General features: G+C 34.2%; 1 protein-coding gene across 3 annotated transcripts in view; it reads left to right on the forward strand.

Moving 5' to 3' along the window:
- MAP4K5 (mitogen-activated protein kinase kinase kinase kinase 5) overlaps nt 1–19,338 on the forward strand; it is a 143,480-nt gene that overhangs the window by 20,061 nt on the left and 104,081 nt on the right. For all 3 annotated transcript variants that reach the window (XM_068545603.1, XM_068545588.1, XM_068545597.1), the window contains exon 3: nt 2,873–2,930. In XM_068545603.1, the coding sequence (XP_068401704.1) occupies nt 2,873–2,930 (58 nt within the window). The remainder of the gene's footprint in view (nt 1–2,872; nt 2,931–19,338) is intronic.

A 19,338-nucleotide genomic window follows, 5' to 3' on the forward strand; every position in this document is an offset into this window, starting at 1 on the left:
GTTAAATTTCTGAAAGATCTCTTTAGTAAATTGAATCTGTGAAGTCTCTGTTTAGATCTTTTTTTCTGAAAGCCTCTTTGCCTTTCATTATAAAAGAGCCTGGTACTGCTTTCTGTTTTAAAAATCCAGCTGGAAAATTACAGAGTATGAACATTTGCCCATCGGTTCTTCATTTGGAGAGAACAGAAATATGTCTTCAAAATGGAGACTGACACTTAAGTGTTTACTCTGTCAGTGGGAGTTATAGCTTATATTCTTTTTTTTTAATTTCTGTAACGGCATATAGTATATTTTGGCTTATGCATGGTGTAGCTGAATTTTAAAATACCATATTTATTTTATGTGGTTCTGTGATTGTTCAAATCTTCCAGTGATCTGTTCCTTCCCGAGTCCCTCAGAATCTCTAAAAAAAGGTGTCCTTGGTTCTTGCGTCATTTTGGTTCTGTTAAATTGAAATACAACATATTCGTGTTGATTCTAATCATAAAAGTTGACTTAATATGTCTGAAAGTATCAGTATACTTAAAATTTAATTTTATGTGTATTCTTTTAAAAATAATTAATAGATTTAATTTTAGTATAGTTTTATATTTACAGATTAGTTGAGCAGATACATAGAGTTACATTCATCCACACCTCACCCACCACCCACCTATGCAGTTTCCCCTTTTATTAACATCTTGCATTAAGTGTGGTATATTTTTACAATTATTGAACCAGTATTGATATATTATTATAGTTCATAGTTTACGTGAAGGTTCACTCTTTGTGTTGTACAGTTTTATGGATTTTGACAGATACCTAATGACGTGTATCCATTACAGTTTCATATGAGAATAGTTTCACCATCCTAAAAATTCCCTGTACTTCACCTGTTCATCACTCTTCACCCAGACCCCTGGCAACCATTGTTGTTTTTACTCTTTCTATGGTTTTGCCTTTCCCAGAATGTCATATAGTTGGACTCATATAATATGTAGCTTTTTCAGACCGGTTTCTTTCACTTAGCAGTATGCATTTACGGTTCTTCCATATCTTTTCATGGCTTGATGGCTCATTTCTTTTTATCACTGAATAATACTCCACTGTATGGATGTAAAATGCTGAAAGATCTTAGGAATGGGGAAAAGACCTGAGACGATTCTTTTGTCACAGGCAAGGAAGAGGAGAGGGTAGGAATGGTGTGAGGCTTCTGGCTGACCTTTTCCCATTTCTTTAAATGCGTTTGCAGTTGGGGGAAGGGTAACCATGGATGGGGGGAGTTAAATTGTTTGTTTTCTCTTCCTGAGACTCCTCCTTACCCTATTTACCGCAATAGATGGGGAAAATATGAACTTCTCATCAGAAAATATTTGAGACTGCTGCTGTAGAAAAAATCCTTTTTTCTTCTACCTTTCTGTTTGTGACTTTCCCTCTGCATCCGTCTCCCCCATTCTATTATTTTTCTCACCCTCTATATGTCATTTCTAAAAATATCCCTTCTGAGGCTCTCTTCCCTACATTCTTTGTCATTCTTTTCTGTTTTATCATATGCTCCTTATTTATGCCAAGTGTGAAAATTCATATTCAAATCTAATATACTAAAATGAAAAATGTTGTAGATTATTAAATAGCATTTCCACATAGAGCGTGCCACACTGGGTGTAATGAAAATGAGCACTCATATTAACGTTGACAATATTATGTCACAGTGCTTTTAGACTATTTTGGCAGTATGTGTTGATGGCCTTAAATGTTCATATTTATACCCTTGACCTAGTAATCTCATACCTTAGAATCCATTTGAAAGAAATAGTCTTAAATAATGAAAAGACTATGTATAACATCCTTAATATCTAACAGTAAGGGAAAATGGTTATATGAACTATTATATAGACATTTAAAATTATGTAGAGTACTGAGAAAGTACATAATTTTAAAAAAATAAAATAAAAATCTGTACCTATAGTACAACTTAGCAGACGTAGATTTAACATCTAAGGTTGGTGAGAGTATGAATCCCCATAATTTTTTTCAGAGCAGTATGGCAATATGTCCATTTTAAATCCACATACTTTTTAACTTAACAATTATGTTTATAGGTTGCCTTACTGATAAACTTTGATATGTGCTAAAATATTTGCAGTGATAATCATTGAAGCATTAATTATATACTAAGTCTATCCATGATATTTTCTTAAGTGGTAAGTAGTTTCTCTTCTAGGAATTTATTTGAAGGAAATAATCAAGGCTGTGGATAGATATAAAGCTATGAAATATATATATATCTCTCTATAATTCCAAAATAATATTAAAATCCTAATAACAGATAAATTAATTCCTAATAGCAGGTAAGTTAAATAAATTATATATACCATCAGTGGAAAATCAGGCAGCATTGCACATCATGTTGTCGAAGACTGTGATGGCACATCTTCTATAACACGTACACACTTGAGCACACATACACAGGGCAAAAAAGGAAATACGTACACTAAGCGTTAACTTTTTTTCTCTAGGTAGTAAGATACAGATGATTTGGTTTTTTATTTTCCTTTAATGACCTATGACTGTATTTATAAAATATATAAAAACCATGAGTATTTTTTTAATTAAGTAAATATAAGGAAAGACTTGGAGGAAGGACACCAAAATTTTAAACAGTAGTTGTTTTTTAGTGGTGAGATTAAAGAGAATTTTGTGTGTGTGTGTGTGTATTTTTTCTATATTTTCTTTATTGAGAAAATGAGTATACTCATTTCACTGGAAATAAAGATTTTGTTTTTCAGTTTTGTTAAAAGCCTGATTGATAAGCAACTAATTAACATAGTACCAAGTAATTTTTATATAGTTGACAGACTTTTTTAAAGTTTTACTTTCATTTTTATTTTAGGCCAGAAATATACATACGGGAGAGCTGGCTGCAGTAAAAATTATCAAATTGGAGCCTGGTATGTATTAAAACTCTCAAGACAATTTTTGAACACTTTTCTTGTGCAGTTCATAAATATTTCACTTAAAAGCATTTTCCATATTTCCTTCCTTGTTTCCCTTCTTCCAAAAGAGTCTTATGTTGTCATAAAAAGGGTATCTCCTATATGGTTACATTAAATTCCACTGGAGGTTGTTGGTTAAAGACGAATTTGATGCAGTAGTTTTGTTGCTAAAGTCTGAAATATGCACATTCAAAAATTGAAAGACACATTGACAAACATAAAGTAATGTTAAAGTAATGTTAAATTAATTTTCTTTTAAGATGATAGTGAAATATTTGGACTTCAATTTTAGCTTTTATGAGAATTTGATTAGTGAAGTATTCATTGATTTGGGGGAATATTTGGTGAAATTCAGGATAATTATATTTTATATGTCAGCCATTCCCTGGCTGGTTGATAGGTTTAATAATTCTGGTCTTAGCCTAATGCTTGTATTTTTACACTTCTATCTGTCCGAAGACTGTTTGTTTTAAAACATACTGAGTAACTTGCTTTGAAAGTAAAACAACTGTATAAAACCTGAAACTATTTACTTATTTTGATATCCTAAAAGTTTCTAATGAGAGCAGTAGTAGCTTTCTTTTTTCTCCAATTTCTTTTTTTTTCTCTTTCTTTCCCCTTTCTTTCATTTTTTTTTACTGTGGTAATGTACACATAACATAAAATTTGCCATCCAAACAATTTTAAAGTGTACAGTTCAGTGGTATAAAATACATTCATAATGTTGTGCTACCATCACCACCATCCATGCCAGAATTCTTCTATTTTTATTTTTTTGGAGGACCACCATACTGTTTTCCACAGTGGCTATACAATTTATATTCCCATCCATACTACACAAGTGTTCCAGTTTCTCCACATCCTTTACAACACTTGTTATTTTTCTGCTTTATTTGTTATAGCAGCCACCCTAATGGATGTGAGGGGGTATCTCATTGTAGGGTTTTTTTTTTTGCATTTCCCTAATGATTAGTGATGTTGAACATCATTTCATGTGCATATTGGCCATTTGTATATCTGCTTTGCAGAAATATCTATTCAGATCCTTTGCCCATTTTTTTTTCACATCTTTATTGGAGTATAAATGCTTTACAATGTTGTGTTAGTTTCTGCTGTACAACAAAGTGAATCAGCTATATGTATACATATATCCCCATATCCCCTCACTCTTGAGCCTTCCTCCCACCCTCCATATCCCATCCCCCTAGGTCGTTACAAAGCACCGAGCTGATCTCCTTGTGCTAGGCAGCAGCTTCCCGCTAGCCATCCATTTTACATTTGGTAGTGTATATACGTCAATGCTACTCTCTCACTTCATCCCAGCTTCCCCTTCCCCCCCGTGCCCTCAAGTCTGTTCTCTACGTCTGCATCTTTATTCCTGCCCTGCCACTAGGTTCATCAGTACTGCTTTTTAAACTTCTATACATATACGTTAGCATACGGTATTTGTTTTTCTCTTTCTGACTTACTTCACTCTGTATGACAGATTTTAGGTCCATCCACCTCACTACAAATAACTCAACTTGGTTCGTTTTTATGGCTGAGTAATATTCCACTTTATATATGAGCCACATCTTCTTTATCCAGTCGTCTATTGATGGACATTTAGATTGCTTCCATATCCTGGCTATTGTAAATAGTGCTGAAATGAACATTGTGGTACATGTATCTTTTTGAATTATGGTTTTCTTAGGGTATATGCCCAGTAGTGGGATTGCTGGGTCATATGGTAGATCTATTTTTACTTTTTTAAGGAACCTCCGTACTTTTCTCCGTAGTGGCTCTATGAATTTACATTCCCACCAACAGTGCAAGAGGGTTCCCTTTTCTCCACACCCTCTCCAGCATTTATTGTTTGTACATTTTTTGATGATGGCCATTCTGACTGGTGTAGGTGATACCTCATTGTAGTTTTGATTTGCATTTCTCTAAGGATTAGTGATGTTGAGCATCCTTTCATGTGTTTGTTGGCAATCTGTATATCTTCTTTGGAGAAATGTCTATTTAGGTCTTCTGCCCATTTTTGGACTGGGTTGTTTGTTTTTGTGACATTGAGCTGCATGAGCTGCTTGTATATCTTGGAGGTTAATCCTTTGTCAGTTGCTTCATTTGCAAATATTTTCTCCCATTCTGAGGGTTGTCTTTTCATCTTGTTTGTGGTTTCCTTTGCTGTGCAAAAGCTTTTAAGTTTCATTAGGTCATTTGTTTATTTTTGTTTTTATTTCCCTTACTCTAGGAGGTGGGTCAGAAAGGATCTTGCTGTGATTTATGGCATAGAGTGTTCTGCCTATGTTTTCCTCTAAGAGTTTGATAGTGTCTGGCCTTAGATTTAGGTCTTTAATCCATTTTGAGTTTCTTTTTGTGTATGGTGTTAGGAAGTATTCTGATTTCATTCTTTTACATGTAGCTGTCCAGTTTTCCCAGCACCACTTATTAAAGAGGCTGTCTTTGCTCCATTGTATATTCTTGCCTCCTTTGTCAAAGATAAGGTGACCATATGTGCGTGGGTTTATCTCTGGGCTTTCTGTCTTGTTCCATTGATCTATATTTCTGTTTTTGTGCCAGTACCATACTGTCTTGATTACTGTAGCTTTGTAGTATAGTCTGAAGTCTGGGAGCCTGATTCCTCCAGCTTTGTTTTTCATTTTCAAGATTGCTTTGGCTATTCAGGGTCTTTTTGTGTTTCCATACAAATTGTAAAATTTCTTGTTCTAATTCTGTGAGAAATGCCATTGGTAATTTGATAGGAATTGCACTGAATCTATAGATTGCTTTGGGTAGTATAGTCCTTTACACAATATTGATTCTTCCAATCCAGGGGCATGGTATATCTCTCCATCTGTTTATGTTATCTTTGATTTCTTTCATCAGTGTTTTATAATTTTATGAGTACAGGTCTTTGTCTCCTTAGGTAGGTTTATTCCTAGGTATTTTATTCTTTTTGTTGTGATTGTAATGGGATTGTTTTCTTAATTTCTCTTTCTGATATTTCGTTGTTAGTGTATAGGAATGCAAGAGATTTCTGTGCATTAATTTTGTATCCTGCAACCTTACCAAATTCATTGATTAGTTCTAGTAGTTTTCTGGTGGCATCTTTAGGATTTTCTATGTATAGTGTCATGTCATCTGCAAACAGTGACAGTTTTACTTCTTCTTTTCCAATTCGTATTCCTTTTATTTCTTTTTCTTGTCTAATTGCTGTGGCTATGACTTCCAATACTGTGTTGAATAATAGTGGCGAGAGTGGACATCCTTGTCTTGTTCCTGATCTTAGAGAAAATGCTTTCAGTTTTTCACCATTGAGAATTATGTTTGCTGTGGGTTTGTTGTATATGGCTTTTATTATGTCGAGGTAGGTTCCCTCTATGCCCACTTTCTGGAGAGTTTTTATCATAAATGGGTGTTGAATTTTGTCAAAAGCTTTTTCTGCATCTATTGAGATGATCATATGGTTTTTATCCTTCAGTTTGTTAATATGGTGTATCACATTGATTGATTTGAGTATATTCAAGAATCCTTGCATTCCTGGGATAAACCCCATTTGATCATGGTGTATGATCCTTTTAATGTGTTGTTGGATTCTGTTTGCTAGTATTTTGTTGAGGATTTTTGCATCTAAGTTCATCAGTGATATTGGTCTATAATTTTCTTTTTTTGTGATATCTTTGTCTGGTTTTGGTATCAGGGTGATGGTTGCCTCTTAGAATGAGTTTGGGAGTGTTCCTCCCTCTGCATTTTTTTGGAAGAGTTTGAGAAGGATAGGTGTTAGCTCTTCTCTAAATGTTTGATAGAATTTGCCTGTGAAGCCATGTGGTCCTGGACTTTTATTTGTTGAAAGATTTTTAACTGCAGTTTCAATTTCATTACCTGTGATTGGTCTGGTTATATTTTCTAATTCTTACTGGTTCAATCTTGGAAGGTTGTACTTTTCCAAGAATTTGTCCATTTCTTTCAGATTGTCCATTTTTTTGGCATATAATTGCTTGTAGTAGTCTCTTACGATCTTTTTACTTCCGTGGTGTCAGTTGTAATCTCTCCTTTTTCATTTCTAATTCTATTGATTTAAGTATTCTCCCTTTTCTTGATGAGTCTGGCTAATGGTTTATCAATTTTGTTTATCTTCTCAAAGAACCAGATTTAGTTTCATTGATGTTTGCTATTGTTTTCTTTGTTTCTATTTCATTTATTTCTGCTCTGATCTTTATGATTTCTTTCCTTCTACTCATTTTGGATTTTCTTTGTTCTTTTTCTGGTTGCTTTAAGTGTAAGGTTAGATTGTTTATTTGAGATTTTTCTTGTTTCTTGACTTGAGCTTGAATTGCTATGAACTTCCCTCTTCGAACTGCCTTTGCTGCATCCGATAGGTTTTGGATTGTCATTTTTTCGTTGTCATTTGTTTCCAGGTATTTTTTGATTTCCTCTTTGACTTCTTCAGTGATCCCTTGGTTATTTAGCAGCGCACTGTTTAGTGTCCACGTATTTGTGTTTTTTACTGTTTTTTTCCTGTAATTGATTTCTAATCTCATAGCATTGTGGTCGGAAAAGATGCTTGATACAACTTCAGTTTTCTTAAATTTTCCAAGGTTTGATTTGTGACCCAAAATGTGATCTGTTCTGGAGAACCTTCCATGTGCACTTGAAAGAAAGTGTATTCTTTCGCTTTTGGGTAGAACATCCTAAAAATATCAATTAAGTCTCTCTGGTCTGTTGTGTCATTTAAAGCTTGTGTTTCCATATTTATTTTCTGTCTGGATGATCTGTCTATTGGTGTAAGTTTGGTGTTCAAGTCCCCCACTATTATTGTGTTACCATTAATTTCTCCTTTTTATGGCTGTTAGCATTTGCCTTATGTATTGAGGTGCTCCTGTGTTGGGTACATAAATATTTATAATTGTTATGTTTTCTTCTTGGATTGATCCCTTGATCATTATGTAGAAACTTGGTTTGCAAATATTTTCTCTCATTCTGTGGGTTGCCTTTTTACTGTGTTGATAGTGTCTCTAGGTGCACAAAATGTATAAATTTTTTTGAAGTCCAGTTTGCCTGTTTTTCTTATGTTGCCTGTGCCTTGATCATTATGTGCCTTTGGTGTCATACCCAAGAAATCATTGCCAAATCTGATAACGTGAAGCTTTTGCCCATGTTTTCTTCGAAGAGTTTTATAGTCTTAGGTCTTTGATCCATTTTGAGTTAATTTTTTGTATACAGTGTTAGGTAAGGGTCCAACGTCATTCTTTTGCTTATGGATAGCCATTTTTCCCTAATATCATTTGTTGAAAACACTGTCCTTTCTCCGTTGAATGGTCTTTTTTTTGTTTGTTTGTTAATTCTTGTTGGCTGCGTTGGGTCTTTGTTGCTATGCACAGGCTTTCTCTAGTTGCAGCAAGATGCAGCTACACTTCATTGCAGTGTGCAGGCTTTTCATTATGGTGGCTTCTTTTGTTGTGGAGCACAGGCTCTAGGGCGCACAGGCCTCAGTAGTCATGGCATGCGGGCTCTAGAGTGCAGGCTCAGTAGTTGTGACACATGGGCTTAGTTCCTCTGCAGCATATGGATCTTTCCGTACCAGGGATCGAACCTATGTCCCCTGCATTGGCAGGAGGATTCTTAACCACTGCGCCACCAGGGAAGTCTCCTGTTGAATGGTCTTATTAGCACTCTTGTCAAAAATCATTTGAACCGTATATGCGAAGGTTTATTTTTGGGCTCTCTATTCTATTTCATTGGTCTGTATGTCTGTAGAGTACCTGTATCACACTGTTTAGATTTTAGTAGCTTTGTAGTAAGTTTTGAAATCAGGAAGTATGTGTCATTAGTTCTGTACTTCTTTTTCAATATTGTTTTGGCTCTTCAACATCCCCTGTGATTCCATATAAATTTTAGGATGGGTTTTTCTGTTTCTGCAAAAACTGTCATTGGAGTGAGGAGTAGTAATTTTTGACCAGGTGAGTGAATATTTGATCTGTTCATTTGCTACTTCATAAAGTTAGACATGTAGAGTAATTGTGTCACCATAATTATGCCAATTTCTTAATTTGCATAGTTAAAATGGTTTTACACTTCAAATACAATATTTTGATCATTATGTGTATGATTCATTAGGGAGAGATTACTGAGGTAGCATATACTGCAACACTTTAAAAATAAGCTTTCAGATACAGCACAGTATCTTTTTTTTCCTGGATAATAGAAATCATTATAATAATACCCTTTTAGAGTCTTCTAGTTAAGTTCCACCTAGTAAGTGTAGGATGGTCTCCAAAATGTCACTAACACACATAGAAGAGACTATAATATAACAGAGCTGTGTAAGCATTTGCCTCTTCTTGAGTTATTCGAACAAATAAATATTCAAGTTATGTTCAAAGAACAGTTATAGTCCAGATAACGAATGGGCTGTTTTTGCAGAGGAAACAAAGAGAAAAACAAATACCGTATGCTAACACATATATATGGAATCTAAAAAAAAAAATGGTTCTGATGAACCTAGGGGCAGGACAGGAATAAAGACAGACGTAGAGAATGGACTTGAGGACACGGGGAGGGGGAAGGGTAAGCTGGGATGAAGTGAGAGAGTAACATTGACATATATACACTACCAAATGTAAAATACTTAACTAGTGGGAAGCAGCTGCATAACACAGGGAGATCAGCTTGGTGCTTTGCGACCACCTAGAGCGGTGGGATAAGGAGGGTGGGAGGGAGATGTAAGAGGGAGGGGATATACATATGCATATAGCTTATTCACTTTGTTATACAACAGAAACTAACACAACATTGTGAAGCAATTATACTCCAATAGTTAAAAAAAAAAAAAAGATGTTTATCCCTTGTCTGCCTTCAGCAAGTACACTGGGCTCATCATAGCACAGTTTCACTTATTCTACTTAAGGGCATGGCCTACTTTTGATTATGATTCATATAATGAATTAATGAATATATTTTTAAAATCCTACAATTCTGACTTCTCAAGAAACCATAAAAAAGAAAGTGTACCATTATATGATGTTATTATTTAACAGTTAAGGGTTAATTGCTGGGACTGTAAATTAAGACTCTTTGAAAGGTTGGAATTTCTCACTGCTTGGTTTTTTAAAGTTGCTGCCTTTATGTTAGAGTTCACTCATATACAAAGGTTGACTAATGTTTAAATTCTTCCACCCCAAAAGAATCACATAGAAGTCCAGTAAATGCTTGATGATGTGATTTTAATGCCTGGCCATTTTAGTATTGTTAATTGTTTATAGTTATGCTTTGTTCAGTTCTATAAGGTTATTTGTTTTTTTTTAATTGATTTTTTAAATTTTAAATTTTTTTATTTTGTAATACAATTTTTAAAGGTTATACTACATTTACAGTTACTGCAAAATAGTGGCCATATTCCCCATGTTGTATAATACAGTACATGTTTGTAGCCTATCTTACACCCAGTAAGTTTGTACCTCCCACTCATCCACCCCTATATTGCTCTTCCCCCTGCTTAACTGGTAACCACTGGTTTGTTCTCTGTATCTGTGAGTCTGCTCCTTTTTTGTTATATTCACTAGTTTGTTGTATATTTTAGATTCCGCATATAAGTGATATCATACAGTATTGGGTTTTCTCTGTCTGACTTATTTCACTTAGCATAGTGCCCTCCAAGTCCATCCATGTTGCTGCAAATGGCAAAATTTCATTCTTTTTTATGGCTGAGTAGTATTCTAGTGTGTGTATATGTGTGTGTGTGTGTGTGTGTGTGTGTGTGTGTGTATACACCCCCACTTCTTCTTTATCCATTCAGCTGTTGGTGGACACTTAGGTTGCTTTCATATCTTGCTTACTATGAATGTTCGTGTATGAAAGATACATGCACATTGGGTTGCATGTATCTTTTCAAATTAGTGTTTTTGTTTTTTCAGATATATGCCCAGGAGTGGAATTGCTGGGTTATATGGTAGTTCTATTTTTAGTTTTTTGAGAAACCTCCCTACTGATTTCCACAGTGGCTGCACCAATTTACATTCCCACCAACAGTGTGCGTGGTTCCCTTTTCTCCACATTCTCGCCTAACATTTGTTAATTTGCATTCTTTTTGATGATAGCCATTCTGAGAGGTGTGAGGTGATATCTCATGGTTTTGATTTGCATCTCCCTGATGATTATTGATATTGAGCATCTTTTCATGGGCCTGTTGGCTGTCTGCATATCCTCTTTAGAAAAAATGTCTATGCAGTTCTTCTGCCCATTTTTTGATTGGGTTGTTTGCTTTTTTGATATTGAGTTGTATGAGTTGTTTTTAAATGTTGGATATTAATCCCTTGTCAGTCATATCATTTGCAAATATTTTCTTCCATCTGATAGGTTGTATTTTCGTTTTGTCAGTGGTTTCCCTTGCTGTGCAAAAGGTTTTAAATTTAATTAGGGAAAAAATGGATGACAGAGTGATAAGTTAAAAGCTTTTAACAAAGAGTTAGAGAATATAAAGAACAGCCAGACAGATGAAGAATACAATAACTGAATGAAAAATAAACTAGAATGAGTAAACAGTAGAAAAATACACTAGAAGGAATAAACAGTAGAATAAATGATGCAGAGGAATGGATCAGTGAGCTGAAAGAGTAGTGGAAATCACTGCTGCTGAAAGAAAAAGGAATGAAAAGAAATGACCATTTAGGAGACCTCTCGGACAACATCAAGTACATTAATATTCACATTATAGGAGTCTCAAAATATTTGAAGGCATTCTAGTTGAAAGCTTCCCTAACCCAGGAAAGGAAATTGTCCCCCAACTCCAGGAAGCAGAGAGTCCCATACAGGAATAACCCAAAGAGGAACACACCAGGACACATTGTAATTAAAATGGCAGAAATTAAAGATAAAGAGGGAATATTAAAAGCGGCAAGGGAAAAGCAGCAAATAACATACAAGGGAACTCCCATAAGGCTATCAGCTGATGTTTCAGCAGAAACTCCTCAGCCAGAAAGTAGTAGCATGATGTATTTAAAGTGATGAAAGGGAAAAAACTACAACCAAGAATACTGTATCCAGCAAGGCTCTCATTCACATTTGATGGAGAAATCAAAAGCTTTACAGACAAGCAAAAGCTAAAAGAGTTCAGCACCACCAAACCAGCTTTCCATTAAATGTTAAAGGAACTTGTCTACGCAAAAAAGAAAAGGCTGCAACTAGAAACAGAAAACTACAAAATGAAAAAGCTCACCGATAAAGGCAAACACATAGTAAAGATAGGAAATCATCCATACACAAAGCTAGTAGGGAGGTTAAAAGACAAAAGTAATAAAACCATCTACATCCACAATAAACAGTTAAGGGATTCACAAACAATTAGATGTAAAATATGATATTAAAGACGGTAATCATGAGGGGAGGAGAGTACAAATGCAGGGTTTTTAAAATGCATTTGAAATTAAGAGATTGGCAACTTAAAACAATCTTGTATATATATAGACTGCTATACAAAAACTACATGGTAACCACAAACCAAAAATCTTCAATAGATATACATACAAAAAAGAAAAAGGAATCCAAACACTAAAGATAGTCATCAAATCACAAGAGAAGAGAAGAAAAGAAGAAAGGAAAAAAAGATCTACAAGAACAAATCCAAAACAATTAACAAAGTGGCACTAAGAACATATATATTGATAGTTACCTTAAATAAACAGACTAAATTCTCCAACCAAAAGACATAGACTGGCTGAATGGATACAAAAACAAGACCCATATATATGCTGCCTACAAGAGACTCACTTCAGATCTAGAGACACATAAAGACTGAAAGTGAGGGGATGGAATAAGTTATTCCATGTAAATGGAAATCGAAAGAAAGCCAGAGTAGCAATACTTATGTCATACAAAATAGACTTTAAAATAAAGACTGTTACAAGAGACAAAGGAGGACACTACATAATGATCAAGGGATCAGTCCAAGAAGATATAACAATTGTAAATATATATGCACTCAACATAGGAGAACTTAAATATATAAGGCAGATATTAGCAGACATAAAAGGAGAAATCAACAGTGACACAATAATAGCAGGGGACTTTAACCCCCCACTTACATCAATGGACAGATCATCCAGATAGAAAATCAATAAGGAAACACAGGCCTTCCATGACACATTAGACCAAATGGTCTTAATTGATACATAGAGAGCATTTCATCTGAAAGCAGCAGAATACACATTCTAGTGCACATGGAACATCCTCCAGGATAGAACACATGCTAGGCCACAAAACAAGCCTCAGTAAATTTAAGAAAATTGAAATCATATCAAGCATCTTTTCCAACCACAACACTATGAGACTAGAAATCAACTATAAGAAAAAAACTGCAAAAAACGCAAACACGTGGGGGCTAAACAGTATGCTACTAAACAACCAATGGAACACTGAAGAAACCAAAGAGGAAATAAAAAAAGTACCTAGAGACATATAAAAATGAAAACAGGATGATCCAAAACCCATGGGATGCAGCAAAAGCAGTTGTAAGAGGGAAGTTTCTTATTGATTTTTAGATGCTGTTTACACTTTGAAAATAATAACTTTTCATGTGTTTTAAAAGTTTTCTTCAGTTTGTCTTCTATCTTTGTACTCTGCTTATGGTACCTTTCTGTGTGGAAGGTTTTTTTTCCCTCCTAGGTAAATTTGGTTGTTCTCTTTCTCTATTCCTCTCTTCCTCATACTTAAGCTTTTTGTACTAGTCAACTCTAAAGATATTTAACTGCAGTTTCTTCAAGTTTTTTCCCCCTTCCAACATTTAAATATTTGCTCCATCAGGGACAGTTTTGTTTCAAGATGTGATGGAGATCTTTGGTCTGCTCTTTTTCAAATGGCTAGACAGTTTTCCAGAGCTGTTTATTCGCAGGTTTGAAATGCCTCACTTGTCATGAACTGAATTTCCATGTAAGTATGAGTTTTGTTTTCTGTTTCAGTGATTCTTTTCCGCCTCCCATTCGTACTTCAGGATTATCCTGTTTTTACTACTCTGACTTTCCATTGCATTTTGTAATCTTCATTGCTTTTATTTTTCAGTTATTTCCTTTCTGTTTTAATAATTTTCTCCCAGGAGAACTTTAAAATCATTTTTATCAAAGTAAACAAAAAGCTTGTGAGAATAATTTAGAAGACTTAGCATTTGACAATAGTAAGGATTTTTTCTTATTCAGGTCTTCAGGAAAATATTATAGCTTTTGCCACAGGCCTTCATATTTATGGTGATTCTTGCTACTGTGAATAGCATTTTTCCTCCTCTTATACTTTCTAGTTGGTTACTGTTGATACTTATGTATCATTGATTTTATTAGGTTTATTTTCTCTGTGACAGTCTTACAGAATTCGTATTTTTTCTGATAGACTTGTTATTTTTAGTGTTCTTTGATGCTCTTTTTGCTTTGAATATAACTTTGTCAAACATTGCTATTGCCAACCCTCCTTTCTTTTTGTTTATGTTTGGGTAGCATATAACAAATGGATAATGCTGTTATATTTGGGCCTATCATTTTACTTTAATCCTTTCTAGATCATTGGTTTTTAGGGTTTGTCTTGTAAGTAATCGTATTGAAATTTTATTTTATAACCCAGTTCGAATCTTTCTCCTTTTAATAGATAGGTCAGTCACTTTATTATTGTTTAGTGAGATGATTAATCATCTGTTACTGTGGTTTTTTAAATGTTTTTCAAAGGTTTTAAACAAAAAATGGCTAGAGGTTTCCTTTATTTTTATTGCTGATAATTTGAAAGATACACAGTCCATAGTTTTGTCAGAGGATGGCTTCTAAGACTTTGAATAATATACTTAAATTTGTGTTTTTAACTTACCAACTTAAGAAATGAAACAGGCATTGACTTCCTAGGCTGAAAGATGTTGAACTTTATACTCCTGCCTCTTCATCTCCCAGTTTTCAGACGTTTGTTAGTTTATTTGGAGGTTTTAGTCTGAGAATTTTTTGATTATACTGGGGCATGAGTGTGCATTTAATCTGCGTCTTTTTTTTTTAATTATAAGATACCAATTATTTAGACTTAGTTTTATATTTAAACAGATTCACTGCCGACTGTTTGTCCTTTCATTCCAAGTCCTTGTCATTTTGACTGACTTATTTTGTATCAGTTGTTGATAAGTTGGATCATATCATCACATTGATTTTCCTGTGAATATCAGGAATAATATAATTTTGATCCACAAGTTAATTGTTCTTCTCAAACTTGCTCTTCCCTCAGTCTTCCCCATTTTGCTAAGCAGTTAGCCAAGCCAAAAATGTAGGCATTGTCCTTGATTTCTCTTTCATTTGCACTCCAGTCAGTCTCAGCAAGTTCCTTCAACTTAACCTCCAAAACATATCCTGAATCCATCTACTTTTCCTTATTGCCATCTTTACTCTCTCGTCTCCCTGTTTCTTCTCCCAGACCCTCCCATCTGCCACCATCTAGTTTCCACAAAGCCACCGGAATGATCTTTTTAAAACACAAATCAGATCGTAGTGCTCTCCTGCTTAAAACCTTTGTGGAGCTTCCAAATTCCACTTAGAATAATATTCAAATTTTCAGCCTTGCTTATAAAAACCCTATGTGATTGGCCCTACTTCTCTGAACTCATTATGTATCTTTTTCCCTTCTCTACTCCTCTCTTCTTTTTTCTTCTTATTTATCCAGTCCAAGATCAAACTGGCTCTTGCATTCTGCCTAAAGTACCGTTTTTCACAATCTTTGCCCAGAAGACCTCCTGGTCATTCGGATTTCAGCTTAAATGTTATATATATCCTTGTAAAGACCCATTTCTGACTACCTAATTTAAGGTAGTCACCTAGACCCTTGTTATTTTAGTTCTCTGCCTAGGACATGTGACTGCCTGACACTTTTCTTATTTATTTGTATTTGTTTGTTTAATGTCTGTCTCTCCTAGAATGTAAGAACCATGAGAATAGTGTTATGTCTTTACTGCTATATTTCACCACCTGAAACAGTTTAGGCACATAGTGGGCATTCAATAAATATCTTTGTACAAAGGAACATTATAAATGTCTTTCTGTTGCCTTTGAATGAGAATGACCAGTTGACTAGATAGATATAGAATTAGTAGTACATCATACATTCTTCTATCCTCAAAAAATCTGTAGACGTTTTCTCCTTTGAATATTGTTAGAGAAAACCGTAAGGATTGCCTGACATTTTTCCTCTTGTAGGTGACTTGCTGCTTCTGCCCTATTGTCTGTGGCACTAATACTGCATATCTTCTCTAATCTGTGATGTTCAGAAAATAAGGTCTTAATATTTATTATATCTTTAGATTTCAATTCACCCTTAACAGTAATTGTGATTTTAGTAAATGTAGTAAATAACTATAAAATTAGTCACCTGAGAAATAAGTTTTTCTTATGCTTTAAATATATATACTTTTTTTTAGTAAATAGTTTCATTTATTTTCATAATCTATGTTTTAGAATTTGAGAAATTGGTCTTCTCTTTGTGACAGTGATTTTATTCATTTGGATTGTTTCATTACATTTTATTTGTGGATTTGTTTTGTTTTGTGCCTTAAAAAATGTTTTCTATATTGATAGTAGGTTTTTTCTTTTTTAGCATTTTCAGAAAAGCCAAAGCAGATGGTGGTTTTCACATTTTTGAAACAGAGTTAGGGGAGTTTTTATGTCAAAAATATGATGGTATAGTAATGAATTTTGTCAACATTCAGTTCAGATACCTCAAATAATTCTGGAGACAGCTATATTTCAGAAATGAATTCTTGACTGTACTCAGCAGCTTTTTAAAAAATTGAGCTAAAGCCAGTATAATGCAAAAGTGCTTCCTTGTATTTAACAGATGAGCTGGTTTAGAATTTTATTGAGACATGAGAAGATAATCATTTGTCAGTATGACTTAGAATATTACAATATTACAGATTTACTGACTTGTTCTTGGTAATTTAATTTTATAATATTATATTTAAAATTTCACTGAGACAGATTGCTTTTGAGACTCTTCTAATATTTATAAAATTCCTAAAGTGAACCTAGGGTTAGGAGCAAAAATAGATTAGCACAGAGAACTGTATTTTTAATTAACCACAAAAATAATTGATAAAGAAAATGAGTGGGTATTCTTCCCTATATTTGTTGCCCTTTGTATATATATACAAACAAATGATTATTTTCAAGAGTGATTTAACCATTTCTCTATCTCATTTTTATAGTATATACTTATTAAATATAGGTACCATTTTATAAATGGTGACATTTAAATAAAGTTTGACTTACTAGTGAGTAGTATTGAAAATAAACAATACCAATGATACCATTTTGAGTTTTGTTATCTCTTTGGTCAGGCATCAGGACTGCCCTATAAAAGTAGGCAGATATTATGATGATGCGTGTCACCATGTTTTCCTGTCTGTGTCTGAATTTCAGCCTACCCTCTAACTCATTTTACAGATGCTTGTTTTGCTCAACAGGTCTGTAGCTAGTGCCCGCTGACAGCCAGAACAAGATCAAGCTTTCCTGGGAAAGCTGATCATCAGAATCCTAATTTGCCTTCCCATCTCTTCTCTCCTCCCATTATCCCCTTATTATGGTGGAACTACATGACAGTACTTTTAAATTTTGCAAATTATCATTTGTTTAAAACTGTGAGCCTTGCATACAGGGATGGAACTTAATAAAATCATTGCCCAGGGTGATTAATGCAATACTTTTTTTGTTTGCTTGTTTGTTTTTTAAAGTGCTAAATTGGAAATATTCATGAAATAGTCCAATATTCATGAAATAGTCCAATAGTCCAAATATTCATGAAATATTTTATTTTTAAAAAAAATAACAAGTTAAATGTAATTTACTAGATTAGTCAGTTTTCAGAGTAAGTGGGAATCTTTAAAAATCTTTCATTAGGTGTTTAAAAATTTTTTCAGTTTTACTTTATGATATCTCATCTTATTTCCTAGAAGTATAAATGGAGAAAGTACAGTAAATTTTTTTTAAAGTCAGAAAGTATGTAAAGATTTAAACAGCAATTAATTTGCCTTGTTAATGTTCTTGAAACAATTCCCAAAGTAGGAGGTTTAGCCAAATAGGACAGATGTCAGCTATTCTGATTAAGTGGTATGTTCTTGCTTTTCAGTATTTACTTCTATTTTAATGTGTTCATTTTTTTCTTTTTAATAAATTTATTTATTTTTGGCCGTGTTGGGTCTTTGTTGCTGCGCACGGGCTTTCTCTAGTTGCGGCGAGTGGGAGCTACTCTTTGTTGCAGTGCATGGGCTTCTCACTGCGGTGGCTTCTCGTTGTGGAGCACGGGCTCTAGGTGTGTGGGCTTCAGTAGTTGTGCCACGCAGGCTCAGTAGTTGTGACTCGCGGGCTCTAGAGTGCAGGCTCAGTAGTTGTGGTGCACGAGCTTAGTTGCTCCGCAGCATGTGGGATCTTCCTGGGCTGGGGCTCAAACCTGTGTCCCTGCATTGGCAGGTGGATTCTCAACCACTGCGCCACCAGGGAAGTCCCTGTATGTTCTTTAATACTTCTATTTTAAAATGTTCTTTTATTGGTTTTAAATAATAGATGCAGAAAACTAATAAAGGCTAAGTAGACATTTTCTGCCATTTAATAGGTAAAAATCACTTGTAATGCTAGAGTACTCTGTTTCCCTTAGATTCCAGTTTCCTTCTGAACACGAGATAAAATTGAAGTGAAGATACTTTTTGTTACAATATATAGAAAAGGTGAATTTCAATATCGGATTCTAATTTAGAATCGATAAATAGATATTTAATCAAATTTAAAACTGAGAGGGATTTTCTGTCTAGGTGAATTTTCAGAATCTAAGATAGGCATTCCAGAGAAAATGTTTTGTTAGAAATGATTTTTATTTATATTTTACATTCATTTTGCTCAATGGAAAACATTCATGAATATTTCCTTATTAGCAACCAAAACAGTCAAATTGACAAGATTGCCACCACTGTATTTTTCATGGACATTTGAAAATTAACTGACAGAATATTTAGAATTGGATTAATTGATTTTCTGAAGATAATACTGCCAATTTATTACTGTACAGTAAAATCAGTTTTCACTTCAGAATCTATTTTTAACATTGATTTTATTTCATAAACTTCACAAATATTTAGTACTTAGTGCAGAAATCTTTTGCCAGTGCTTGACATTGTAAATATATATATTTTTATAAATAGAAATCCATTTTTAATTTATTTATTTTATCTCTGGCTGCACTGGGTCTTCGTTGCTGCACGCAGGCTTTCTCTAGTTGTGTGGAGCCGGGGCTACTCTTTGTTGTGGTGCACAGGCTTCTGATTGCGGTAGCTTCTTTTGTTGCAGAGCACGGGCTCTAGGCACGCGGGCTCAGTAGTTGTGGC

The sequence above is a fragment of the Eschrichtius robustus genome, chromosome 1 (assembly GCF_028021215.1).
Source record: "Eschrichtius robustus isolate mEscRob2 chromosome 1, mEscRob2.pri, whole genome shotgun sequence".
Classification (NCBI taxonomy): domain Eukaryota; kingdom Metazoa; phylum Chordata; class Mammalia; order Artiodactyla; family Eschrichtiidae; genus Eschrichtius; species Eschrichtius robustus.